This window comes from Daphnia pulex, chromosome 12 (genome assembly GCF_021134715.1).
Source record: "Daphnia pulex isolate KAP4 chromosome 12, ASM2113471v1".
NCBI classification, from domain to species: domain Eukaryota; kingdom Metazoa; phylum Arthropoda; class Branchiopoda; order Diplostraca; family Daphniidae; genus Daphnia; species Daphnia pulex.
The window spans coordinates 10011001-10037794 of record NC_060028.1 but is presented as its reverse complement, the minus strand read 5'-3'; the positions used below and the strand labels follow the sequence as shown (position 1 = coordinate 10037794).

Genomic DNA, 26794 nt, shown 5'->3' with positions numbered 1-26794 from the left:
CATGTAATTGCCTTCCCAGTTACATGATCAATATACAATAACACGAAATTGATATTCTGAAAAGGTGATACAGCAGCAGCAGCAGCAGATGTGTCGTGGGTGTGTTTTCAAAAGGTGTGGGAGGGATGTATAATTGTTTATGTATGAAATATAGCGACGCCATTTTTTACATTGGCATTTTTTTTTTCTTCCTGAAGGAATATTAACTTGGAGGGGGACATCATTATTTAATTTTTTTTTAGATTTTTAGAGAATAAAATTATAATGCAACTATCCAAAAACAAAACAAGGATTTATCCTGCTGTAAGACGTATAATTGTTATACAAATCCTAGCGCTGTAGGGAAAAAACTTCCTTTTTTTTTGCTTAAGGATTCGGTTAAATATGAATGTGGTTATATAAGTACGTAAAAGCCGGTTTATGAAACTCAAATCGCTTAATAATAATGGGGGAAATGAAATATGAAATTCTAATTATAGAAGAAGCCCTCGTGACATCATTCTGCGGTTGCCTTATTTTCCGTGGTGATATTAATAATAATAATAAGTATAGGAGTGGTATTCGAATGCGGTTCCAGGGTGAATAAAGGGTTGGGGGGAGGGAGGTGAAAAAACGACGGCTAAATAGATCTCAATAATCTGAAATCACACAATGATATGGCCATATATATATACGTAGTAATTAAGAAAAGAAGAAGATAATGAAGAAGGGAAACGAGTTCACTATATGATTTGGTGTGGTAGTAATTGGATGGTGGTTAGGGTAAATGTGAATTAAAGCTTCGATTAAAAAAAACGAGAATAAAAAAAAGTTTGTCAATTTCTAAGAGAGATAGAACCGCTCCTTCCTCCGACAAATAAGCAGTCAATTACCTACGATGGGTGGACTTGATATTGGTTATTAGCAATTAGCAGTGATATATATATATATAATAATTATAAATACCGAAGAATATTGGGGGAACAGAAATAAAAGAAAAATAACTCAACCAACAAAACGGAATGTTCGTCACTCTACCACACTCATACAACCGAGTAACATAAAAATTAATAGGGGGAGAATTCAAACGTTCACATTCCCTTCTTCCGCGTTCTTCTCCCAATCCCACATAATGAACGACAAATCCCCCCGCGATTAAAGAAACATAACTGCGTGTTTGTCTTCCTTCTTTCGTTGAATATTTAGAAAACTTGGACTGTGTTTCAATAACGGCCCATTTCTATTTCTTGCCTCTAGCTCTTAAAAACGAGGAATTTTGGAAAGAAGAATACAACTACATTGGCGGGGGAAAAGTAAAATCTTTTACTCTTACCATCTTATCTGTTTTTCGTCTTCATGATTGGTTTCCTAACGTCCACAAGAACCTCTTTCCAATAACATTACTTCCGCCCCGCATTGTGCCAAAGTTGCAAATGTGCCGATAAAAGAGAGAACGGATACTGCGATCCCAAGTCAAACAAAATTAATTTGCTTTCAATTCTCCATCCTAAAAGAAAAAAAAAATAAATCAATAAAATGTTTTCGCGCGGGGAGGCTCAATCAATTTTTAAAACTAAGGAAAAATAGGCAATGTAAAAATAAACAAATAAATCCAAAGAAAAAAAAAAACAAAGAAACTGAAAAAATGGAGTCTCCTGTGTTTCGGTAGTCTTTCATGTTTCATCAGGAAACGAACAACAACTATTAATTGCCTTGTTACACGTTTTTCAAGGAGTAGAAAATGAGACACACAAAAAAAAAATAATAATAATGATGAAAATTAAGAGTAGAATTGAATAGAAATAGAGAGAGGAAACGAACATCGACATGGTAATGTATACGATACAACAATCCGGCAATTAATTTGTCTGTCTTTTTTTTTGTGTTATATATACGCGATGCCGTAAATATTATTGATTTTTTCCCATTTTTTGTTGCCTATTTAGAAGCCGTCAATTTGTCAATGATTATTTCTTTTAGTTTAGAAACCGAAATTTAAAAAAAATTGTTGTCATAGAAGGTAAAGATAGAGAGCGAATTGGTTTTGGACGACAAAGAAGTAAGAAATTGTAAAAAAAAAGGAAAAAACTAAAACAAAAACAACAAATAAAGAATGATATCAGCTGCGTCTGCTGGTTTTTTTTTTTTTTTTAGATACTCAAAGTGGAATTGTCCCACTCGAGGTCGCGGGCTTTGCAAACTCCTCCGTCGTCGTCGTCGTCATCATCTTCATCATCTGGATCTTCGTCCGATGAATCGTTGCCATGGCAACTGTCATCTTCAGAGTCGGAATCGTCATGACGGAGCGAAGTTCGTGTCATGGTCGACTTCTCAGCCGCCTCCAACGTCTGCAAAAGTTTAGTCAATAATTTTCTGCGTCATTTCATGTAGCGCGCATTGTTTACCTCCATCGGGTTAACGGTGATGGTGAGAGCCGAGTCGTCCCAAGCCATTTCAGTATCGGCTGTCGTCTCGTCTTGTTGGGCGCGGCGCCTAGCGGCACGGACGCGCACCACTCCCAGGCTGATCATCAAAAGGAGGAAACCAGCGCAAACCATCACGATGATCGTCACGGTGTGGCCTGAATTCATTCATCAATCAAAAGAACACGAGAAATTAAACACTCGTCCGAAGTGGGAAGGAGGAGGAGGAAGAAAGACAATCGCGTACTGGCGCCGTTGGACAGGTGGCCCTGAACGGTGCCACCCATTCCCATGTAAACATCCGAGATGGAGGTGATTGGGCCAACGGGACGGATGTCGACGTGGTGCCGGTCAATCTTGGCGTGAGCCGGGGCTGCCGTTTTGCTCTGGTGCATCGACATCGGTTGGCTCGGTGGTTGCGGAGCGCTGGTGGACGGCTCGGTCGAATGGCCAGCAGACGAGCTGGATGAGGCAGCCGAAGTTGTCGAAGCGGCCACTAGGGTGGATGTCGATCCATCAATAAATGATGACGCTTGAGGGTGATCGACGGTGACCTGGAAACAATCAAACAAAAATACAAAGAAAAACCGGTCGCATTAGTCATTCATTCAGAGTTCACTCATCGGGCGGAATTCAGTCAGGTAAAAATAGATGTAACTACACAGAAAGTCTTACAGTGTGGACAAGTTCGTTGCTGGCAAAGCGCCCGCTCATCTGCGAACAGATCAATTTGAAGGCTCGTGTCAAGTAGAAAGCAGGTTTGTGGTTGTTGTACTGCAGTTGATGCAGGATCTGTTCGTAGTGGTTTGTCGACTCGCTGCCCATCAACGTGACACCGTCGTGGCTGAATTTGGCCTCAATCTTAAACTGGTTCAGAAGGTTCTGCGGCCACGTCAGCGTCTCGTGATCGGGGTTCAACGGCGGGTAGACTGTAGCCGTGCAAGAATCGACGCGCTGGGCAATGTTCATCAACAAATCTTCCTCCTCGGAAGACTCGTCTTCCTCCGACGAAGAGTCCTGATCGGCGGCAGCGGCGGCGTCGGCATTGCTGACTTCGATGCGAGCATCGGGGAAAAGATGGACGCCACCACGCAGCGATTCGTAGCCGTAGTGAGAGCTCGAGAGTCCGGTGACAGTTACAATAGGCAATGGAGTGGCCTGGACGACGATGGCACTCTCAATGACGGGGATCTTGAGGGTCCGGCCCGAAGAGCAGATGATGTTTGTGTAGAGGCGAAGTGGACGGCGGCCAGGTGTAGGAAAGTCCCTCAAATTGGCGTAGGCAACTTTGCGCAAAAGCACTTCCAAGTTGGTTTTGTTTTCGCCTTCCAGCGTCAGTTCAGTCAAATCTGAAAAATCAAATCAAAGTTGAGTCGAGCCAAGCTAGAGCAAAGTGTTGTGGCTGTTAAAAAGTTAAAGACCGTTGTTGTTGAGGATTTCCATGCCGGGTTGCAGGAGTTCCATGGGAGGAGCTTCCAGGTTTTCCTTGCATTTGTGGAAACAAGCAATGACCTCGTCGAGTTCCGTTTGGCCGGCCAGAATGGACAGACCAGCCATGGATCCGTGCATAAAATGTTGCATCCGACTCTGTGATCCTGTCAAACAAAGAAAAGCACGGAAAAAATTGAGCCAACGTCCAGTGAGTTTGTTTTTTCGCGTGTCGGCTTACCTTGCCAGCAAGCTCCGACCGTCAGAGTTGTGTTGAGTCCGTGACTGTTGTGAAGCGGCCAATCGTCAATAATTTCAGGGTTATTCTTGCTGGCAACCATAGGGCGGCCATCGACGTAGAGCTGAACTTCGGGGAACTCCATGGACACGGCGTAGTGATGCCACTGGCCATCGCAAACCTAATTGAGGAAAAGTCCATATGAGCTTTGGAGAGTAGTTGATGTTGTTGTTGGGAGCACAGCAAGTTATTAAAAAGCCACAACTGAAGACGCAAATACAGGAGTGGTTGAGAGAGAGAGAAACGAGAAATGGGTACATATACAGTATATATATAGATATAGACATTGGATCAAGTTTCTCCCTTCTCTTTGTTCAATTCAAAAGTCAAAAGTCACCTGAGGCAATTTCCAACGGAATTCAGCCGGGCGGAAACTTTTGAGATCGCCGTCTCCAAACTCACGGCGCAGAAGTAAAATGAGTCGGCAGTTGCGGATGAACAGGGAGAAATGATGGCGGTTCATTTCTGTAGAAATAATAGGAAAAAATCAATCGAATTGTCTTAGAAATAAAAATGGACGCCAAATATTTATTCATTTTTTGTTTTGTTTCCTTACGGTGATCATCCGCATTGCAGAGAATGTGCTCTTTGACGTGTTTGTCCTGTCCGGCGTGGTGATCGTGTTTGAGCCACACGGACATGGTGAAATTTCTCGTCAGGTTGTGAGACATCACTTCCGGCGGCACCGTCACGCCTGTTGCACCGTCAAACACGAAAACCTGGCGTCGTAGTCGTCGTCGATTGGTTGACAAATGTGAAGAGACGAAAAACACGTAACAATCAAAATCATATCAATCCAAACCAATTAAATAGAGTGAAACAAATGAGTGACTAGGAATATCATGCTCATGACTAATCAAGAACCCGAGCACACCCAACCCAGTTCATTTCCATCTAGTGCTAATTTGCTGGACTGCTCATATTAGTTGCTAATAACGATAATCAAATTGAATTATTAACAAATTACAGGAACCGAGCCACGTGGCGAGTGTGATTGGACCGAATAGATCCGTCCTACTGGCAATGTAATCCAATCTTGCTGTCACTGGACCGCAGTGCAATCAGCACTCGCGCAAAGGAGAAAGGCCAGTCAAATAACAAATGATGCTCTCCCCTTTCTATAAGTTAGTGGTGGATAAAATAGACGGGCACGTACCTGATCAGCTTCGCGTCCTTGGTCGACGGGCAGGTCGCGAGTCCACTCGGCTCCTGGTCCTGGTGGTGGCAGGAGATCGATGGCCCGGCTATTGGCTCCACACAATTTCCTTTGGTTCTGTGAGTTTTTTTTGTTTCCCAAGTTGCGAAAAAAAGAAAATGAAAGAAAAGATAAATAAATAGGTAATCGAGTTGCCTTTCCCCTCTTATTCTTTGATTGAAAAGGAAATGGAATAGAGTAGGACACCAAATAGCTCTAACGCTCGAGTCGACTGGGATCACGAACGGCCATTTCCTTCGATTAGTCTTATCGATCCATTCCGGATGGACACACAAAAACAAAATACACACAACGAAATATAATAAAATAAAACGAAGAAACTAAACAAATAAAACGGAAGACGACGGTCCAAGGAGCTCTAACAGGGACGAACAAAAAATAAAATAACCAATTTGATAGAAAAAAAAAACGAATGAAACAAAAGAAACCGCGGAAAAATAAAAAAATAAAATAAAATGGAGAGGGGAAAAAAACCCCACAATCCCCCGAAAAATAAAATAAAAGTTTCCATCCCAAAATGGTGTAGGATAACACAAACCAGATTAGACCGGAGCTAAAACTACTAGGCGATGAAAAGGGAGACAATGAATTCTCGTGTTCCGGGCGTGCACCACCTGGGCAGTCACGAGGAGTACGTCAGCGTTAGGGAGAGGGGGAATGGTATCGGGTAACTCTTCCACCGTCGTTTGTTTTATTCAACACATTTTATCGACGTCATTCCGTGTTTTTTGGGGTTTTTTCAAGAGAGAAAAAGAAAAAACGCATTTTTCTAGCGTTTTGGTGTGTGTATATCTACCTGGATGGTGTAGGTATCGCGGTCGCAGTTCTTGCCCAGATGGGAGGAAGCCAAAGTAAGACGTGCCTGGATGGATTCTGGCTGGCAAGGGAAATCGCACAAGTTGATCAGAGCCTCAGGGAAAAGATCCTGCCGACCAGAGCCGGGAACATACTCGACGCGTTCGCTGATGCCTAAAAATAAAAAGAAGAAGCAACACAAATAAGTAATCAGATTTTTGAAATCAAGTTGCGCACAAAATAAGACAATGGCAACGAGAGAAAATGAAAAAAAAAACGGAAGTGACACTTACCGGTCCATCCGAGACGGCAGACGCGGTTGACTTTGACGCTGACAAGGACCGGTTCGGATCGCTTCATTCCGCAATCAAAGGCAACAACCTGGAGGATGTGATTGTGATTCTTTTCATAATCCAGCGGCTCCGTGTTACGGATAACACCTGTGCAAACAAGGTCCAATGATTCAAAGGTCAAATATGGACAGAATCAATCGACATCCTTTCAGAAGAAAATCAAAAGTCCGTGTTTGTCTAGCATTTTCGATAAAGAGTTGAATGGAAGACTTAGAAAAAGAGGGTAGGGGAAGGGATCGGGATTTATTGGAATCCACCGACGTGAGAGCAGAAACTAGCAAAGGATTTGCTGATTGCAAATCTCTCTCAGCTCACACCCCCCTCTCCATCTCTTTTGAAATTTGATCCGGATTAAATCGAATGCCAAATATCCATGGCATCAGCTAGTGCTTCCTCATCCTGTGTAGAGACTCAAAGTCTCAAAAGAGAAGGAGGGGGGGGGGGAGTAGAAAGAGCTTTTACCATCATCATATGCCCAACTTTTGTGCGATAACAAGATGGCAACTAAAGCTCTAGCCCGCCCGCCTACTCTATTCAATGGATGGGCTCCTAAGAAGGAAGAAAAAAAAGAAAAAAAAGGAGACAAGAGGAGCGAGCACTGGTGCACACAAACATCAAAGAGCGCCAGGAATTGCAGATTCCAGTAGGACCTCCCAGTCGCTATAGAATATCAAACCCCAGAGTTAAATAGAGTGAATCGACCGAAATGGACCCAGCCAAAAAAGAAGGTGGAAATAGGGACGAAAAAAAGTTGGTTCCACGAACGCCGTTGCGAAAATCTAAAGACTCTAAAGCACTCGTCATAATTCAGTTGCTTCTCCTTCAAAAATGCGAGAATTGAGCTAACAATAATTTGAAAATAAAAAAGCTAAATCAATTATAATGACGCAGACGGCGCCATCTTTTTCCACCCCACCTGCTGGGAGGTAAAACTGGTGCCCGCATAATCGTCGAGCGTGGCCCACTCGATCTCGTGAATAATAGACCGTGCATATTGAGAGACTTGCAGCGTAGGACGGAATTCATATTCCATCCGTTGGCAGACACACTTTAATGTGCCAGTGCATCACTGGCAAAGCAGTAGCAAATCGGATGGATACTGTAGTACTACTACTGCTACAACCTTGCACTGAATATATGGATAGCTAAAATGTTTGCCCTTTCCGAATTGCAGCTAGCTCTTGTCCTTTGTGCGCTTCGATTCCGGATGACAGACCAACATCAGACACAGCAGATCCTCGCCATCCACTTCTCTCTTCACGGTGTATCAAGTTTCATATATCCCCCATACCTCTCCCCCCTCTTCTTTCCCCTCTATTTATTCGTGTCTTGTAACCAAGATATGGGTGTGAGGTGATTAATCCATCCATCCTCCTCCTCCTCCTCCTCACAGCATAGATACTATCGGGAGGACGAAGAGAGTGAAGAGTGCAAAAGCACTTAGATATTTCGACGCTGCGGTAATAGACGCACAACCCCCGCCGGAATCAAAAAGAGGGTGGTGGTGGCGTCTTCCTTCTTCTTCTTTTTTCCACTCCTCCTCTTCTAAAAAAAAGTGCTGCTGCTGCTGCATGGTAATAGTAACCAAAGGTTCTCGTCATGAAACGTTTCGTCGAACAAGAGTCGTGAGAGACTATAAAGTGGATGGGATTTTCGATGGATTGCCTAGGCTCTGCATCTTGTGTGTGCTGCATACATCCTTCTTTCCCCTCGACGACGACCGGATGGAGAAAGCCTAGAGCTCCTTTTTGGGGGGGTGAGGAGGGGGCTCGAAAAAAGGAGGTTCGAGATACAAAGTTCACGAGGCCAGAAGGGAACTGGGTTAGGTTAGCATACATTAAACGAGGGACTTTCTTTTATAGAGTAGAAGGAACGGGAGGGAGGGAGTCGATCCAACATAAAAAGATCGAAGAGAGTCGAGTCGAGTCGCAAACCTTCGTTGTCGATGGCAAACGGTTGATCTTTGTTGAGGATGTCGTAGCGGCAAATGTCGCCGTACTTGGCCGAACAATCGGCGTCGTTGGCTTCCACTTGGAGGATCTTATCGACGGGACGACCTTCGTCCACATCGACGACGTACGACGGCTGGTTGAATTTCGGCGCGTACTCGTTGACGTCATTGACGCTGATGTGGACCGTGGCGCTGCAGATAAATGAAAATGAAAAAAGGAAAAAAAAAAAAACGGTTGAAAATCAAACCAATCACATCGTGAAAAATGAGACTGGCAATCAGAAACAAGCTGGGAAACAAAAGGCCATTCACCACCAAGAGAGAGAGAGAGACGTCTATGCCCTCCCGCTTTTATTATAAATGTAATACGGTATATCCGAGGCTCCTTTGTCTATTCAATGCGCCGTCCGTCCGCCTGTCATGTCATCCTCCTCTTCTCCCGTCCATCCACTTGAACAAAGAGCAAAGAAAGAGGCTCTGGCTGGCATACAGAGGCCAGCAGCAATATTATCTGGAGCACTTGATCAACTCGACGGCTGCTGCACTGCCCGTACATAGCCCTTTTTCATCCACTCTTATCTTTCACTCCTTTTTTCTTTTTATTATTAGAAAAAAAAAAGAACAGCAGACCCTAGATATCTTTCACGACTTTCAGCTGCTGTTGCACCAAATTCGAGTTCACTCTCATCTTCCTCCCACCCATTTTTCAATGGCTCTCTTGTTGGTTGGTTGGTTGGTTGTTGCCGAATTGCTTTAGACGAGCATGTGTGTACACAAGAGAGAGAGAGAGAGAAAGAAGTTGACTCACTTTTCGGATGAGATTCCGGCGCAAGAAACGGCAACAATGTCGAACTTGTAGTTTTTCTTCTTCTCACAATTGAGACTCTTTTTGGCCCGCAGTTCAGCTTCGCCCTTCTCTCGATCCTTCACCACAATCTGTCGAGCACAAAAAAGAAAACACACAAACAAACAAGCAAATAAATGACATGTCGATTTCATTTTCTAAATGGAAAGAAGAAAGCGAGACACACACATAGTCTATAACTAACGAAATTGAAAATACACACACACAACAGTCGAGCTCGTCAATCCACCTCGTCAGTGGATCTATAAAACGTCGATGGCACGTCTAAAGTTACAAGAGAGTGAAAAATCGGCCTCGTAATAATAATGATAGAGCTAGAGAAAAAGAAAAAAATTGGGGGAAAAGTAGCGAGTAGAAGAGTCGAGGAGGAGGAAGAAGCGATTTGATGTCTGAGTATCGATCGACTCCGACAGCAGAGCCCCATCATGATGGGATTTCCAGCAAAAGAGCTGAGCCAACAAACACTATTGGATGCGATTTATACAACCAGCTCTTCCTAACTAAAAAAGGGGAGAGAGAGAGAAAAAAAAGGGAACGAACGAACGAAGGAAATCGAACGAGTAAAGCCAAAAGTGTTAGGCAGACAGAGAGAAAAAGAGAGAGTCAATATTGAAAAGGAACAAAGAAGTTTTTTCGGGTGTGATTTGGTGGCCGAGGAGAGGAGAGAAAGAAAAAGGCTTGTTTTTCACTAGCTTCTTCCCATTTTCTCCTTTCATTCTTCTTCATTTTTTGGTGTGTGTGTGTGTGTCCGCCATCTTGTTCTCATCATTTCAAACAGGAAATTCAAAAGGCATTCGGTCGGATCCATTTGTGCCATCATCACAATTGAGTGGGGGGGCCAACCGACAACAAGAAAACGGCCAGAAAAATAAAATAAGACGAGCGCGTTAAAGGGAGAAATTTCATAAAGCGCAGCGAGGCAGAGTTGCTGCTGCTGCACGGGAGTTGAATAGGACGACGACGCCATGGAGCTCTCTTCGCAGTTTTTTTTTTCCAGGGCGTCGTGTGCGCGCGTGCTATAGCGCTCCTCTCCTTTAACAACTATTGATTACATTTCTCTACTACTACTCGCGTAGTCTATAGCTGGAGCGGCCCTGAGCTCTTGGCTTTTGCGTCGACAACAACAACACGACCGACGACGACGACGACGGCTTCTGCTCTCTCATGTCCCTCATGAGCCAAAACTATAACGCCAATTTCATATCATCGGCCATCAAAGTATAAAGACGAGGGGGAATAGGACTACCACTACCACCACCACTATTCAGCCATCTTGATGGGAGAAGCGAAAAGGAAAGGGCGGAGGAATAGGGAAGAGAAGGAGGAGGTTAGATTTTGTTGGATCGATATCATCACCACGGCCATCAGCTCTCTTGGCTGTAGACGGATCCCCCTAACCCTATATTCCATTATTCCTCGTGTGTGTGCAAAAGCCGCCGCCGCCAAAGCGCATCGGCTATTTCTAGAGCGGTCACAAGGATATTCACATTATCTCAGCGTGTAATCAACCATCATCCCCCCCTCCACAATCTTTGCAGACGCCAGTATAGACCGAATGAACCCCAGCGATGAGTCTATATGCTCTTTGTGGTTGTACGATGACGACGTAGAGTACGTCAAAGAGTAAACACTAAACATGCAACGGCCCTGGCGAGTTCTGGCCAGTCACAACAAGAAGAATAGATGCCGACATGCTGAGGTGAAGTTTTGATAGGCCCCTCGACATTTCGGTTATACAATGCTACACATTGCCCTAAATAAGCGCCTGCACGACCGTCTATCAGTCGGGGCATCTGTTGTTGATTGAACGATAAAAAATGTTATTTTTACACACTCTGAGCAGTGTACGTACACCTCCCAGCAGAGAGTCCAACTACAAAAATATATCAAATGGGGGAGAGAGAGAAAAAAGAGCATCAGTCAAAGTTTGGATGGACCCACCCAATTTTTTCGTTCTTATCTCTTACTCTTTATATAAGGACGTGATTAATCTAGTCAACAGCAGCAGGGATCTATTGTGTAAGTGTGTGTAGGCCTAGGAAAAAGTATATAAATCGGTGATGCATCATCTGTGGGAGAGAACAGTCTATTGTGTGCAGGCAAGTCTGGCACTTTTGGAAGAAGAAGAAGATGGCCCGCTCCAGCGCTGATACACTTTTCCTAGTGGCACTAGGTAGTCTCCTAGTTTGGACGTCCTGCTCGACTGCCGTGACTGATGGACTTTCTCTGGAGCACAGATTGCAGCAATTAACCAACGGCTACGTGAGTGCATGTCTCAAGGAAGACCATTTCCTTATTCATCATCAAATTTACTTTCTAGAAAACCCTTTCACTTTGAATTTACATGTAAATTTTTTCCCACCCATTTTCTCCTACCGCCCCGGTAGATTGAGCTGCAACAAAGTCTGGCTGAAAAAGACAATCAATTGGCGGCTCTCAGACTCCAGCAGGTACTAAATCGAATTCCCCCGTTCTATTGGCTATTCAAAATGTCATTTGTGTTCGACCTGTTGTGTCTCTCTCTCCGCAGAATGAAATGATGCAACTTTCAGCCGAAAGGGAAAGTCAATTCAAGGACCTGAAACAACAACATGTACGTAAAAAAAAAGGTTCTTTCGTTTTAGTGTGCACCAGCTTTCATTGCTTTTTCATTCTCTTTTGTTTGGTTTTGTTTTGGGGTCAAATCGACGACAGGAAACGTTGGCTGAAAAAGTCGCTCGAATGGAGGGAAAAGCCCATCGCGTCGATCGTGCCAATCAATCAGGAGCCGCTGCTCCTAAAGCCATGCCGACTTCGTGCCAAGATTTAAGTCAAATAGGCCACGTTTTAAGCGGATTGTATTCCGTTATGGGAGCCGAAATGGTCGAAAGCGTTTACTGCGACTTTACCAAACTACCAGACGATCCGAGTAAGTTGAGAATTCAAATGAAATACATCGTAAACTAAAAAAAGTGAAACAAGTCAAACGCCGTTGAATTCAATTTGACTGTCAGGTTTACAGACGTTGATTGGATTTGCCGATGTCAAGTCATCGCCGACCTACTTTTACGTCCAGACGAGCGCCAACTTCAATCAAACCAAAGTTCCGATTCCATTCGATGAGGAAAAACTCAACGTCGGAGGGGCCATGAATTCGACATCGGGAGTCTTCACAGCGCCGCGGACGGGCAATTACTTTTTCTCGGCGTCGGGAATTGCCTTCATTCCGGCCTCGTCGTCAACGCTCCTCTACTTCCACATCGTTCTCTACGTGAACGGCAACCGGATCGGACTGGCTCACGCTTTCTCCGACGAGATAGCGGCCGAGGGAGGCCAGCACGAAACATTTTCCCTGTCGTCGACGCTCAATTTACAGGCGGGAGATCAAATTTGGCTGGAGATTTTCGGCATGTCACCGGGAGCTTACATGAACGGCAACGGTTACACTCATTTCAACGGCTGGCTCCTACAGGAGACTCTTTCCGGCTAAATCATTCGACTCCTCTTGCAATACACAAATTCAATCTAGTCGCTCGAAATGTGTGCGCGTGGGGTTTTCATTTCCCTCTCAACAACTCTCAGCCCAAGACGGATAAGGTCAATAAATATAGAGAGAGAGCAGACGGGACGATAAGAATATTTGGTTAGGTAAAGTGTAGCCAAACTCACCTCGAATGGGGTCTCTCCGTGATGTTTGTTGACGATGCGGAAGGCGCAAATTTCAGCGCCACTGGCCCTGATTTTCGGTGTCACATCCACAATCAGTTTATCTTCGTCGACGAGTCCATGGTAGCCGCTGTTCCCACCGACACTCCTGCCGGCTCCATCCAAACGGGGAACTAGAAAATAATAATAATAATAATAATATAAAAAAGAAAAATGATAAATAGGAAGAAATTGATGAGAGACACACAAGCAGATCATCACAAATCACCCCCCATAAAAAAAACGGATATGACGGGAGAAGAAATTGAAAAATGGCGCAAATCCACTGGGGAAGTAGTAGACAGCATCCGCATTTCTCTATTATATTGGAATGGCGAAAATAATAATAAAAAAAAAAATGAGAGGACGTCGAGGCTGCAGATGAAGTTAGATGGAAAGTGAAGAATGAGCGAGAGGAATGAAAGAAAAAGAGAAATCCCGACTCATCCCGGATTTCCAATTTTCGTCCGACATACAGAGGACGTGATGAAAAATATATTGGATCTTCCTCTCTCTCCCTCAACCCTCCGGCCCTTATAATACTATATTGTGTGTATGTGTGTTTGCGTGTGTGTGTGTGTGTCGGAGAGAGGAAAAAATGTGGATGGAAATGCCTCAGACTTCCTTTTTTTATTTTTATTTTTTTCTGTATATGCCATCAGGAGCTTTGCGGATCGATTGCCGATCGTCCGCAGGGGAGGTGCAGCACTCAATCGCACACGTCACGAGGACGGCACACTGACGACACCCTTCGGGAGGGAGGGAGGCCAAGTCTTGCCCTCCGCTCCCGACCCAACCCCCGAAAAAAAAGAGTAGTAGCACGCAAAAGAAAAGGAGAAGTTGGCTGAGTGTAAGGGGACGCAACTTGTGATATAACAGTGGTGCCGATCTGGCAACTTCCTCCAGCTCTCCTTTTAACAATTGAGGGACCGTCTGCTAGCAGATTGCAGTGTCGTGGTAAGCGGTGGTTAGTGGTGGTACTCGAGAAAATGAAAAGAAGAATGGCGACGGACCCATTCTTTCATTTCCCCCCAGTTCTTTTCTTTTAGAAAAATGCCGACTATCGTGACAAATGCCAAGAGATTTGCCCATCTAATAGGATGACACACACACACACACAAGAGCTGCTGGGCTGCTGCTCCTCCTGTCGAGGTATCAAATAAATCGATATGACATTTTCGGCAATCATCTGCGCTGTTAACTTGCCTGTCCCAATCTGTCAGAGCTCCTCCATTAGCCAATAGCATCAAAGCCACTCTGAGGATGACTGTGCTGCTTCCCTCTTTTTCTTTCTTTCTTTCTCTCTTGTAATTTGTCCCCCCTATTCACAATAGTTGCCAGAAGAAGTTAGATTAATTCCCCAGTTCAATAGCTGTAAGAAAAAGAGCCCAAGTAAAAGAGAGTCTCTGGGTTCCTTTTGAAGTTTTTGGGATACTCTCTGAGCGCACATGAAAAAGAATCTCCGTCGACATTTGAAACTCCCCATTTCCAGTTTCAGGTGTCTCCTTGCCGCCAGCACAAAGAGTCTTTGCCTAAGTTAAATCAAAATGCTAATCGAGTGATGTCGTAAAGAAAGAAGACGAAAAAACGGAAGATTCTGTCGCATACGAATAAATACGCCAGTGTCGACACACGCACAGCTCGCCCACCCTTTGCAATCGATCCGTCCCGGAATTAGAATCGTGTACACTCGTCGTCGTCGTTGCTGACGTCAAACAGAGAGAGTAAAAAACCTGAAACTTAAACTTTTCATTGAACCCGAAACAAACAAACTAAAAAAAGAAAAGAAAAACAGCCCCAAACAAGGACACGCCTACGGACCAGTGCACGGAGAGCCCAAGACGCACGTCCACACCGTCAATGTTTGATGACCGTTTCCCTTTTAGCTTCTTTCGACAACAACAACTCGAAACGACCATTGTGTATAATGTAAGTAGAACGCCGAATAATCTCGAATACAAGAAAATCCTCCCGTTTTCATGAGCCCTCTCTGCTGCTGCGGATGCCGGAATAATTTATTGAAAGGACTTTGTTTTTCACCATGTAGGGGCGGTGGCAGCGGCGGTTGGCTGGATCCTTGTTCCTACTTTTATTTTTGCTTTTTATTTATTTATAAGATATATCTGGCCAGATTCCCCACCTCCCCCAGACGGCATCAACCACCAACCGGATCGATGGAGCAAAGAAGAAGAAAAAAGTTTCCGTCGTCACCACCACCACAACTGAAAGGTGGTGGACGACAAGTCGTGGAGCGTGTGTGTGGTGCGCGCTTGATCAAACACGGAGCACAAGTGTATAGCAGCAGCAGCAGCGGTGGTACATGTATAGGGCGCCCATGTACTTTATTGTTGGCTCTCTTTGCTCTTGGTGGCCTTGCCGTCGATTTTCAAGATGGACGCCTTTGTGACGGCGACGGCACCGTCTTCATATTGTTGGCCACCGCCGTCGTCGTCGTCTATCTCTGGCACACACAACAACAGCAAGGAGCTAGCGGAATAAAGTAAACAAGACAAACCGTCACCAAGGCAACTACTAAAGGGTCATCCAAGGGAATATGCATCGGAGACACGCACCCGCCGTTAAGACAAAACGGCTGCACACACGCGCTCACTGTCCAACGTAGCGAGCGACCTCCACTTTTAATTAGTTCCGAATAATAATAATCCCAGGGAGGAGGAAGAGAAAAGGGGGCTCGTTTTCAAGAGATACGCCGGCAGGTAACAAGTATCTTCTGATTGGATGAGTGGTGGTAGGATGACGGAAATGGACACCGACAGGACGCAACCGACTTGAAACTCATCTCTTTTTTTATTTATTTCTATCCCAATCAAAAAACAAATGAATAACTACCCCCCTCCCAGCATCTATTACCATCGATTTGTATACAAGCGACTCAACTTTTAATTAGGAAGACGATGATAGAATGAGGAGATTACATTCAAAGTATTAGAGAGACTCTCTCCACGATTGAGGGACGGAGAAGAAGAAAACAAGAAAACTTGTGTGTGTGCGCTCGCTTCTGCTACTGACAAGCTCATTACGTAAACCCTCCTCCCTGTCCCTCCCTTCATTCCATCCCGGGGGCCAGTAGCTTTAAACCTTTGTGTCGATTAGGTGGAAAACGACCGACGACGCTTGCCACGCCGTCAATGACGTCGGTCTCTCTGCTGCTGTATTGATTATTTCATCTCTCCCGAGCTCTTACCTCGATTCCTCAAATAAAAACTTGGGGCTCCTTAATTTTTGTTTTCTCTCCCAGTTCCAAGGGAAAAGATGAGGCGGGATCTTTTGGGATGCTGCACACGTTCAGTCGAATATGCTGTCTGATTTTCTGTAGTACAACAACCACCACCCACCCCCCGAAAGAAGGGGGGTTGCATAAATTTCGTCGGTGGAGAGAAATCGATAAAAATGCATTTGAAATGGTCGAGAAAAAGGAGGAGGAGGAGGCAAAAGTGGAGAGAGAGACATTGAACAAGTCGTTAAGGGACCCTATAAAAAACACAAACACGAAAGATCCTCTCAACTGTACACACAAAAAAAAAGAGGAAGAAACAGCTGTTTGTGAGATTGTCGATCGGCAGCATCGGCGTGAGTCACGAAAGAAGAAGAGGAATCGTTGTGTGATTTCATCCCAACGGGAAAGAATATTTAAAATAAAATGGCAATAAAACGAATGAGAAGTCGGAAAAAAAAAGATAGATGGTGGCTTTTTTTTCTTCTTCATCGTTAACGAGCGGGACACGATAAAAAAGATGAAAATCATCGTCGTCTTTCTCCACAAAAGCCAGTGGTGCGGATGAGACTGAATTGAAGAGAAGAAAAGATGATGAAGAAGAAAAAAGAGGAGGGACATGATACTCTAACGGGTGTGTGTGTGCATTCTATGCGAGCGATGGCGCGTTCATTAGCAGACAACGTCATCGTGCCGCTCTCCTCCTCTGCTATGATACGAACGAGGGGCTATACACGCTCCGTCGAGTGGACATTATAATGACGATAACGATGATTGCATCAAATTCGGGATATTATAGCAACAGCAGTGTCGGCATTAGCCTCAGAAGCCGAAAAAAAGAAATATTAAAAAAAGGGGATCAAATCTCCGGGCACTATAAAAACGACGTCGTTGTCGTTTTCCCTCCCCCTCTCCTCTTTTACGATTGACTACGACGCCTGTGTGATTACAGCGGTTGTACCAAAGAAAGATGAATGAGTCAAGAGGCCATTTTTCTTCGACACAGTTCCCTCCGCTGAAAAATTCTTCCCCCCTTTCTATAGTCACAACAACAAAGTCGCTCCTATTTTATCCGCTCAAGAGAGTCACAAAGTTTCTTGTTCCTTCTCCTCCTCTGGGGAGAAGGCAGCGAGTTGTTCGGGGTATATAACTCCCAGAGTTTTTCGGTATGGAAACAACACTAGAGCCTAAAGGTTAAGCTCTTCTCTAATAGGCTCAAGTCTAAACACAGAATAGGAGACAAGACCAACGAGGAGCCAACGGGGAAATAAAATTTAAAAAAAGATTCGAGTCCTATGTACTACGCAATTTTCAAAAAATCTACCGCCCAAAGATAGGTTGACCGCACCCAAACGGCTCCTCACGAACGCAAGTCAACGTCTTTTCTAGCAACTCCTGGATGAAAAAGAAACCTGCAATCCATCAACGAGTCGATTCGATTTTGTCCAGCATTTCTTTTGCCCTTTTTAAAATAAAGCGCTGTCGGTCGGTCGGTCGGTCGGCGTGTAAATATAGATTCACGCGGCTTGGCGGGGCAAAGGCGTCGGTGGGGGGAGAGAAACTTGGAAGAGCAACAAGCGCAGAAAGGAATGGCACACAGCTGCTAACCCACCGCCACCTCGTTTCTGCCTTTCAACGAGAAAATGACACACAGACGTTAGAGGGTCCGTCTGAGTGTGTGATGATAAAATCCATAACGACGAAAACAGATGAAACGAAAACTTTCGGCCCTTGTGAATTTTTCCTACGTGGGCAGAGCGGAGAGACCATAAGTCTGAAAAACTGGAACAATGGAATATAATAACGCGGATCGATATGGATCCCATGGCTTATTCCGATCACGATCCCGTCATTTTTGTAGCCGACATGAAAATATATAATAAACTTCATCATCATCATCATCCATCCGTCTAGGATCCAAAAGGAGAACGTGAGCGGCATAATGATCGCCGTCATTCAATAGGGAGACGACGAAGAAAAACACACACACAAACATCTCATTTTCTTTCTTTCTTTTCCCAACGTCTGTTTTTCTTTTTCGATATGAAATCCTGAATTTATACGGGCGCGTTACATGTGTCCCGTACAAATGTTACATCGCATTTACCATAAAAATAACCTCGTTTTTCTTCCTGTTGGCTACTACTAAAAAAAAATGAATAAATCTCGACTCTCACAAAAATGTGTCGGTGGAATGGCAAAATCTGTAGCAAATGACTAGGGAAAAAGAACATAGACACACACACGGAAAACCATCCCAAAAAGAAAGAAAAGAAAAGGGTCCCGGTTGACTGACTTGGAGTTGGATCGTGACGCGACCGTTTCTTCTTTTCCTCCTCCTCCTCACCCCATGCAGCCACCCACCTAGGTCACCCAGCGTGAGACACCAGAGCGAGAGAGAGTGTATGTGTGGGTATATAAATACATTTATATATACGAAACAGCAAGAGAGAGAGAGAGAAACCCGGAGGCTTCTTGGCCCACATAGTCCCTCTGAAACCGTTATGCTCTTTTTCTTCTCCTTCTTTCTTTCTCTCTCTCAACTTTCATCCACATCTCTTCTTCTTCAGCTGGAAGGGAGAGAGAAAAAAGAAAGAAGGACGAAGCAGTAACCCGATCACAATCGCACCTCTCTTTCTCTCTCTGGCATTCTTATTCCCCAAGTCAAAAAAGATTCCTCACATCAAAAGATTTTTCAGCCGCTGTGTTTGGGTCGCAGAGCAATATCAATCTGGCATCTCTCCCGCTGTTGATTTGCTTTGATTGCATTCCACAACCGAAATTGAAGGGGCGGGTTGGTAGTGGTGGTGCTGGTGGTGAGGACGACGACAAATAATAAAAATAAATAAAAAAAGACGAAAAGGAATTTGTGTGACGGCGGGAAAAGGGAGAAAATTCTTTTTTAACGAAGGTAAGAAAAGGTTTAGTATTTCCACGTGAACCGAGGGGTGAACCGTCGTGATGAGATTGATCCACACAACTTGGACTGGGCCTTGTAGTCACGGTTAAATAATACAATACGTAGCGCTGACAACGCAAGACTCTCTATGTATTAACAAAGCTAATATACTGCTCAGCTATACAGTATCCCAGGCCTAATTAAATGAGGGTATAGAGCGAATGCAATTTAGGCCTTGGCAAACGTCGCATCCGACAGGAAGAGCCAATGAGGGGAGAACACACAAAAGAAAAAGAGCTGCTCGCATCAGTATATAGTTGGTAAATAATCAAGTCGCCAACATACTAGACTGTATGCCCACGACGAGGAGAAACGAGCCATAAAGACTCACTCCGCCTATTCCGACAGTGTCGCTGTAGATAACAACAAGAAAGTGGAATGTTCCAGGGGAGACTCTTACACTTGTATACAACCCCAACGGATGAGAGACTCACTTCATCCAGCCCTGTCCACTGCCGGGGTGCTATAATGTAGTCAGAGCTGGAATGGAGTAAAGTCTTCGTCGTTGTACTAATACTAACATCATAAATGGTGAGTATTCTATAAGCCATCCAAAAGGCGCAGAGTCACACACACACAGAGAGAGAGAGACGGATGGGAAACAATTCAATTTCCACTAGCTCCGACACATTCCACAGTCTATCTCAATCTTTTTTTACAATATAATAAGAGAAGATGTAGTGAGGAGGAAGACGCAGTAAGAAGGTACTGGGAAGAAGAAAAAACAGGTCATGTACGTATCGATCGTGGCCAGGAAAAAAGAAAACTCTTAGACCCTCTAGTCCCCACCCTTTGTAATATCATCATGACTTTAGAAGATGTACGATCCGTCTTGTGACTCGTGAGGGGAGAAGAAGGATATATGTACGAAGCGGGAGCGGATCCATCTTCATAGCTCTCATCATATATATATATACCATAGCAGAGAGGATAGCCCCTTCATGTATCCCCCTGTCCTATCATGTCTCCTCCACCCACCCATCTTTTTCGTTTTGGCTTTTCTTGTCGTCCAAAAAAGGAAAAAGGTTTCACCAGGACGCCCGCGCATCCGACGACGTCCCCCCCTGGATGGATCACAAGACCAAGCCCCCCTTCTTTCCATTTCAAAGCGGATTAATCTCGGTAGGACCTTTGACCTCATTTATAGCGTACATGCACCGGTAAAACAGCCTCAATCAGGGTCATCAAGGTGTATTCTTTTACAAGCCCCCAAATAGTAGGTACGTAGGCAGTTTTACTATGGAGGGGTTCTTCTAATAGGAGGGGGGCTGAGAATCCCAGACGGAGGGGTCAGCTGGACACCGACAAACAACATCTGCCCACCTTCTTCTTTATTCTTTTTCCTTGTCTCAGGAGGTAAAAAAAAAGGTTCTTCTAGTTTCAATTGAGAAGTAGCAGCTGCTGCCCTGTAGGTCTGCTGCCTGCCCATTTCCGTCATTTTCCAATGACCTTCCGGGCATTTGCAGCGGAGTCGTCGTCGCATAGGGAAACACAAAAATTGTCGGTGGCAAAGACAGGCAGTTTTGGGTGTATATCAAATGTACAACCCACGCACATGAGATTTTAGGGAGGAAACGAACACACACACACTGATGATGAGATCTAGCTCGGTGCACAGCTGGGGCTTTTCACAAATATCGATTGCCCCCGCCAAAACTCCACCTACTATACCTGCCTTGCTTACTACTCCGCTAACTAACTAATAACCAAGACGCAGAAGCATCTCATTTGAAATTCAGACTCTTTCAAATTGAAAAAAGAAAGAAACGGGAGAAAAAAATTCGCTTATTAATAACGAGCAGCCAATCAGAAGGAATCTTTTTAGGGCTGCTACACATCTTTTCTCTATCAAAAGAAATTCACAAAAATCTAATGAACTCGTTTCCAGGGGGCGGCAGTGATTCCGGTGAAAACCAGACAAAGTATTTTAATAAATGTGTGTATAAAAAGGAATTTTTCTACACAAATATATGACCGGTTTCGCGTAGGAGTGTCGTATTGAACAATCCCAAGTATGGGGCGGACATGACTCATGTGTTCAACTCACAAGCTCCTTTCTCTCTCTCCAATGTCTCGATGCCGAGACGTGATCGAATCTACTTGGCACCGTATTACTTTGCTCAGCAAAAACCTCAAAAAATCAAAGGGCCTTTCAAAGAAAATAAAAGTTTTTTGTCTGTTATTGTTGAAAAAAAAAGCTTTCGGGCACATAATAATCCTCGTGTTAACACAACAGAGAAAACCAGAAGAATTGCTACATCAAACGTTTCAGTCTGATTGAATTGGACGTGTATGAAACGAGACTTTTTTGGGTTGTTTGTTTCTTGTTTTTTGGGAAAGAAATTGTTGTTGCTGGGGTGCCTAACGGTGGATATAGACGACACCACACCACCACCACCACCAGGTATTAAGCTGAAACGCCTGGTGGAGTGACGCAATCACGAGGAAAACCTGTTCGGTTTTTTGTTCAGGTGTTCACAAGAAACAAATGAAAGAAAAAGAAGAGAGAAAAAAAAGAGGTGGATATTTTTTCGTCATCTTACCTTGAGTTTCGGCATTCGACACTGCGGCGAACAAAGCCAAGGCCACACCAACAACAACGAGCGTCGGCCAGCCAGCCATGAAGGAAAATCTTTTGGAAAGAATATTCGGTCTAGACGTGAAGAAAATGTGAGCAAAACCTCCTCGGCGTCACAGTGGAAAAACAAGTTTTTCTGGGGAATTTTTGTTTGTGTGTCTCTTTTCTCTCTCCCCCACCTTTTTAGCTTCTATTTCCCAACAGCAGCAGCGAGTGAGAGAGTCACTCGATGGGGCAGAGGTGAACGTACATGTACCAGTCACTTCACGTTGATTTCTTCCAGCACACTTTTTCTTCCTTCTGCTGCCACGCGGAGCCAAATATCCGGTGACGAAATAACAAAAAAACAGATCGGACGCACAGCGAAACAAACAAACACTGCAAAGTAATAACAACCGTCTGCCAACGAAATGGCGCAATAAATATAAAGAGACAAAACGATTCTCGGCTGCCAAAAAATACAAAAAAAACTGCAAAAGAGTAACGCGCGTGGACGACCAAAGAGTCCAAGAGCAGCCTCAGTAATGAGACTCGACTTGCACCAACCAAAAGGTTTTAACTTCCCAAGGAGGAAGGGGCCGCACCTGCTGGTGGAACAACGACGACACCTAGCGACCAAAAACTGAACTAAACGCTCGGGCCAAATCAAATATCATCACCCCCCTTTATGTAAAATGATCCAACGCAGTTGAGTGCATTCGATCGACGGGTTCGTGATAAAATGCGAATCGTTCGGAATGCACACTATTCAAATGACCCATGGCGCCAGAATATCTGAAATTCAAACGGTAAAAGTTGTCAAAGAAATAAGAAGGATCATCTTGCTAAAAAGTCGTTTCGCAAGACTTTGACCTCGACTCGATCGTGATAAAACCAAATTTAGTCAAAAGGTGAGCGAGCTTCAAATCTGGGGGGAAGGAAAACAAAAAAAAAGGACCTGGACGCACCTAGATGGGCGGCAAGATCACGCTAATGCAACAACTCGTGCCAAGGTTGTTCTTATTACTAGCAAATGCGAACCTATTCAACCGAGCCAGAAAAGGAGTCATCCCCAACACACACATCAGTCGGGTGGAATAAGAGAGTTGCTAGATGCTGATAACCGTTTTTCATAAAATATTTGCTCTGCAGCACAGCACAGCCCGCGGCTTTTGTTGCTTATTCTATTGTTGGAATCACGGCCAATCAAAATTGGAAGCTGCTGCCGAATAAGATTCACTGGCAAATCAAATCAGACCATCGGCGATGCTTTGACGGTTGAAGAAAAAATGGCGCACACTGGTTTTGCATTGGGATGAATGGAGCACTTTTTTATTTTCTTTCTTCTCTTTTATTTCATAAAATGGAAATACTTCCTATTCGTCACAAACGAAAAAGGAGAAAACCAAAAGAGAGACGTCGAAATCGGGAGCGGGCGGTACGGGGTAGTACTGAATTGAATCTAAAAAAGAAGCCAAAATGAAATGGAAAAGAGAAAATAATGATAATCGAGAACAAAAGAAATCATTCTTATATGGAACCATGTGAGCTGCCGTCAGCCGGAAAGGGTACGGAAGGATACAAAACACACGAGAGGCAGACACGACGACACAAATAGAGAAAGAGAAGAAGGAGAAAAAAAGAAAAATGGTTTCTTGTTTTTAAGGAGATGACAAGACATCATCATTATCATCATCATCATCGTGGATTGAGGTTTTGTGTTTTGTTTCAAATTCACATCCGAAATCAGTTCCAAAGAATGCATCAACGTCGTCGATCTCGCGACAATGAACGATCCCGATGTCTCGACCTCTCCTTCTTCGAATCTCTCTTCTCCTCTCGGAAGCTGTTGTTGTCTTTGCTGCGATATTTATAATCGCGCTCTTTATCGCGATCCCGTTCCCGCTCTCGATCACGATCGCGGTTCTCTCCGTACCTATCACCCGTCGTCGTTGTGCTCTTCAGCGAATGGGCAGATTCCCTGTCTTTTCGTTTGCTGATGTCTTTATCGCTGCCCACTCGGTCGCGATCACGTTGCTCTCGTCGCTTGTCGTCCCTGGAGCGCGAGCGTGATCGGCTGCGGGAACGTGAGCGCTTCTTCCGGTGGTGGTGGTGGTGGCTGTGGTGTCGTGACTTACGACGTCTGTCCTTGCCCTGCTTTTCTGAAGGGCTTAATGATGGAGAACGGGGAGGACTGTCCATTACTTTAGAACTCTTTTTCGTTGTCGTCATCGACACATGGTGATTCTTTTCTTCACCTGCCAAATGAAAATTAAAAAAACACGTTTTTAAAAGTTTTGAAATCGCGATTAAAATCTTTTTCACTTAGTCACGACATTGACATGATCTTAGTCACCCCCATACCTTTGAAACTGGATGGCGTGCTTCCAGCAGAGTCGGCAGAGATACCTTTGTTTATTTCTGGTTGTTGAGTTACAGCAGCGACAGCCACACCCGGACTGAAAGTCGAGTGACTCTCATTTTTTATGGGCGTGGCTATCCCACCCGAAACAAGTCCCGAAGCGCCGCCCTCCTGGCCTACTTGCTTCAGTCTTTGGCGACTCTCCTGATAAGCTTGTTCCAACTGCGCCACAATCTTGTCCAGGACGTCGGCGTCCGGCTGCCAAAACACGAAAAATCAAACAAATAAAAAATGTAAAACTGACGGACGACAGCTGGGCTAAAGACACGCTCATACCTTGGATCGCGTGTACAGTTTGAGAATGCGAATAGAGATGTCCTTTAAGTCATTTTCGACGCAGCCAAACAGGAGGTACCAAGCGGGTTTCTTGGGTAGAACGATGCCCAGTTTGCGGGCGCTGAGGTATATACAGGCACAGGCGATGGTTTCAGGACTGTATCGGACAAAGACGTCTGTTCTCAGCGAGTCGTTCATGTAATTCCTGCACGAGAACAAAAAGAACGTGGCACGTTTTGGGAGGGAGGAAAGATAAAAAAGACACCAAGAACCAGTCATTGACAGCGTTCAAACATTTGTTGTATAGGGAGGGGAAAATAGTGAGAGCAAAAAAGATTTAAATGAGGCGCAACACGTTGGTCGCATTGGGCTAGGCTTTCACTACACGGACACCATGATCCAAATGTGTCCATGTCTTCAGTCATTTTTCGTCAAGCGAATTTAAAAGCATGCTAATTTCATCAAGGAAGGAAGGCTAATGACGATAATAATAAAATAAGATTTACAAATGGCCAGACAAAAGGAAGAAGAATATTTAAAAAAGAAATAGATGCAGCTAGATGAGATCAAAATAAATTATAAGAAAAAATTCAAGGCTGTGATGAAATAGAAGTAAATCTGGAAGAAGTGGTGGATAGCCAGCAGAAGGTGAGGGCTCACCTGTGGGCAAAAGCCTTCAGAATGTAAATAATTAAATGCTTGCCTATTGAATTACTAAAAAAGTTAACTATTGAAACCCAATTCCATTGGTCAAATGAGATTACGCCCACAAAAGTGGAACGAAATGACTGAAGTCATGGAGACGATTTGGATTGCATGAGCGAGAGGCAAGTTGTCTCAAGTCAAATAGCAATTGAAGTGAGGTTGAAGCACTCTCCAGAAAGGAGTCAAAAGTAAATATGACTCGATGGCGGATGCTTGCACAGTGGGCGTGGCTCAGCCTAGCCCAGCCCCGACATGGCCGACGTTCCAGCCTTGATGGAATGATGAGAGAAGGAGGAGCCAATACGCAGGCGTATGGCGGGGGGACCCTCGCTTTCCCTCTCATCGCTACTTACCGACTCAATGGGGACACCCCGGTCCTCACCTAAACACTGTTAGGCGGGAACCAAAAATGAAAAGTTAATACCATCGTCACTACAAGGACTATTACCTATCCATGCCTGAATTTCCCCAATCCAAACCATTAAATCATACAAATTTCACAGCAATAGTTCAACCCTCCCCAATCCCTTACATAAATGTCCAAATCTGATTTTGGAAATTGCAATCCTCCAGTATGTGAGCATTAATGAGGAAACTAATGAAAGATTTGACAAAGTAGGCACCCACAACAGATGCTACACTTTCATTATGCCTAATTGCAATAGTAAATTTTCAAATATTGAGTATCAGTAAACAAAACTGAGCCATGATATCTCATTAGGCAACAAAATTTCGACTGTCCAAAAAGTAACTAGTAAAAAGGCAATCAAAAAATTCTTACCAGGAAAGTTGGACAAGTCGCTTGTTCTTCTCAAATCCCAGTATTTGCAGGTACATAACAACAATCTAGGCCAACAAATCATGATTACATGAATTATGTAATGAAGACACAATAAACCCAATGGAAATTACCTTGTGTGGATGTTTGACATGAACACAGAATCCTAATTCTTTTAGAACTCTTCTTTCAGCTTTAATAACTTGATTCTTTAAATTAATATATCCTTGGTCAAGCAAGACAGGTTCAATGGTTCTAACGAAAAGATAATTGGTGTTAGGAAAATGTAATGACATTTTAAAGAATAACAATTACTTACTTTCCACCACGAACTTGCTTGATGTGCTCAAAAACAGATATCACATCTCTAATTCTTCTTGGGGCCTCCTCAACTTTGGAGGCACAACACAGACATCCCATAGCAGTTATTTCCATGGGTTGTCGAACTAACGATTTGCTATGATAGAATCTGTGAAACAGAACCTGGCCTGTTGCCATTGCAACCTGTAAATGAAAGAAAGATACATTAAGAAGACTATATCTAAAGCAAATTTGTCGACTTCCTATTGTATAATGTAAAAAACAACAACCTGTGGTAATCTTAACAAAATTCCGGCAGTTTGGATTAGTTCACATCCAAGGATCCTGAGATCCATTTCTGTTTCTGGGTCCAATCCATCGAGACTGGAAGCAGTACACGCAAGTCTTTCTGTTGGAAGGAGGCAATTTTCTAAGTTTATGATTACACGACCATAAGGCTTGGAAATTTTGTCAGCCATTTTTTTTCCGATGGGGATACATACAAACTCTTTCAAAGAAACGAACGCGAGGCGAAGTGCCTACGTATGTCTACCCTCGCTAAGCTATCTA

The 26794-nt window shown here is 44.1% G+C and overlaps 3 protein-coding genes across 3 annotated transcripts; 1 reads left to right on the top strand and 2 right to left on the bottom strand.

The window, feature by feature from the left end:
• Window positions 1–1617: 1617 nt before the first annotated feature.
• LOC124208473 (calsyntenin-1-like) lies at window positions 1618–22316 on the bottom strand. Its single transcript, XM_046606211.1, has 15 exons — window positions 21730–22316; window positions 12957–13126; window positions 9252–9379; window positions 8427–8635; window positions 6433–6579; window positions 6141–6313; window positions 5285–5401; window positions 4685–4847; window positions 4466–4593; window positions 4072–4249; window positions 3824–3997; window positions 3078–3751; window positions 2650–2956; window positions 2385–2560; window positions 1618–2327 (listed from the first exon to the last, which is right to left on the bottom strand). The coding sequence occupies exons 1-15, from the start codon at window positions 21806–21808 to the stop codon at window positions 2130–2132; spliced, it is 3021 nt and encodes a 1006-aa protein (XP_046462167.1). The 5' UTR covers window positions 21809–22316; the 3' UTR covers window positions 1618–2129.
• Window positions 11373–12815, top strand: LOC124208480. Its single transcript, XM_046606227.1, has 5 exons — window positions 11373–11570; window positions 11696–11758; window positions 11839–11901; window positions 12003–12216; window positions 12302–12815. The coding sequence occupies exons 1-5, from the start codon at window positions 11439–11441 to the stop codon at window positions 12775–12777; spliced, it is 948 nt and encodes a 315-aa protein (XP_046462183.1). The 5' UTR covers window positions 11373–11438; the 3' UTR covers window positions 12778–12815.
• Window positions 22317–23046: 730 nt separating the features above from the next.
• On the bottom strand, window positions 23047–26786 carry LOC124208478 (cyclin-L1-like). The gene is made up of 7 exons (XM_046606224.1): window positions 26515–26786; window positions 26244–26428; window positions 26059–26179; window positions 25928–25992; window positions 24442–24646; window positions 24108–24363; window positions 23047–24001 (listed from the first exon to the last, which is right to left on the bottom strand). Exons 1-7 carry the CDS (start codon window positions 26701–26703, stop codon window positions 23508–23510), a joined length of 1515 nt encoding a protein of 504 aa, XP_046462180.1. The 5' UTR covers window positions 26704–26786; the 3' UTR covers window positions 23047–23507.
• Window positions 26787–26794: the final 8 nt, after the last annotated feature.

Coding starts and splice junctions, on each gene's coding strand:
- LOC124208480 (XM_046606227.1), top strand. CDS start 11,439: ATGGCCCGCTCCAGCGCTGATACACTTTTCCTAGTGGCACTAGGTAGT. Junction 11,571..11,695: donor AGCAATTAACCAACGGCTAC/GTGAGTGCATGT, acceptor CCGCCCCGGTAG/ATTGAGCTGCAACAAAGTCT. Junction 11,759..11,838: donor CGGCTCTCAGACTCCAGCAG/GTACTAAATCGA, acceptor CTCTCTCCGCAG/AATGAAATGATGCAACTTTC.
- LOC124208478 (XM_046606224.1), bottom strand. CDS start 26,703: ATGGCTGACAAAATTTCCAAGCCTTATGGTCGTGTAATCATAAACTTA. Junction 26,180..26,243: donor AAGCAAGTTCGTGGTGGAAA/GTAAGTAATTGT, acceptor TCTTTTCGTTAG/AACCATTGAACCTGTCTTGC. Junction 24,647..25,927: donor CGACTTGTCCAACTTTCCTG/GTAAGAATTTTT, acceptor GTTCTCGTGCAG/GAATTACATGAACGACTCGC.
- LOC124208473 (XM_046606211.1), bottom strand. CDS start 21,808: ATGGCTGGCTGGCCGACGCTCGTTGTTGTTGGTGTGGCCTTGGCTTTG. Junction 4,250..4,465: donor TCCGTTGGAAATTGCCTCAG/GTGACTTTTGAC, acceptor TTCCTCAATTAG/GTTTGCGATGGCCAGTGGCA. Junction 2,328..2,384: donor TCACCGTTAACCCGATGGAG/GTAAACAATGCG, acceptor AAACTTTTGCAG/ACGTTGGAGGCGGCTGAGAA.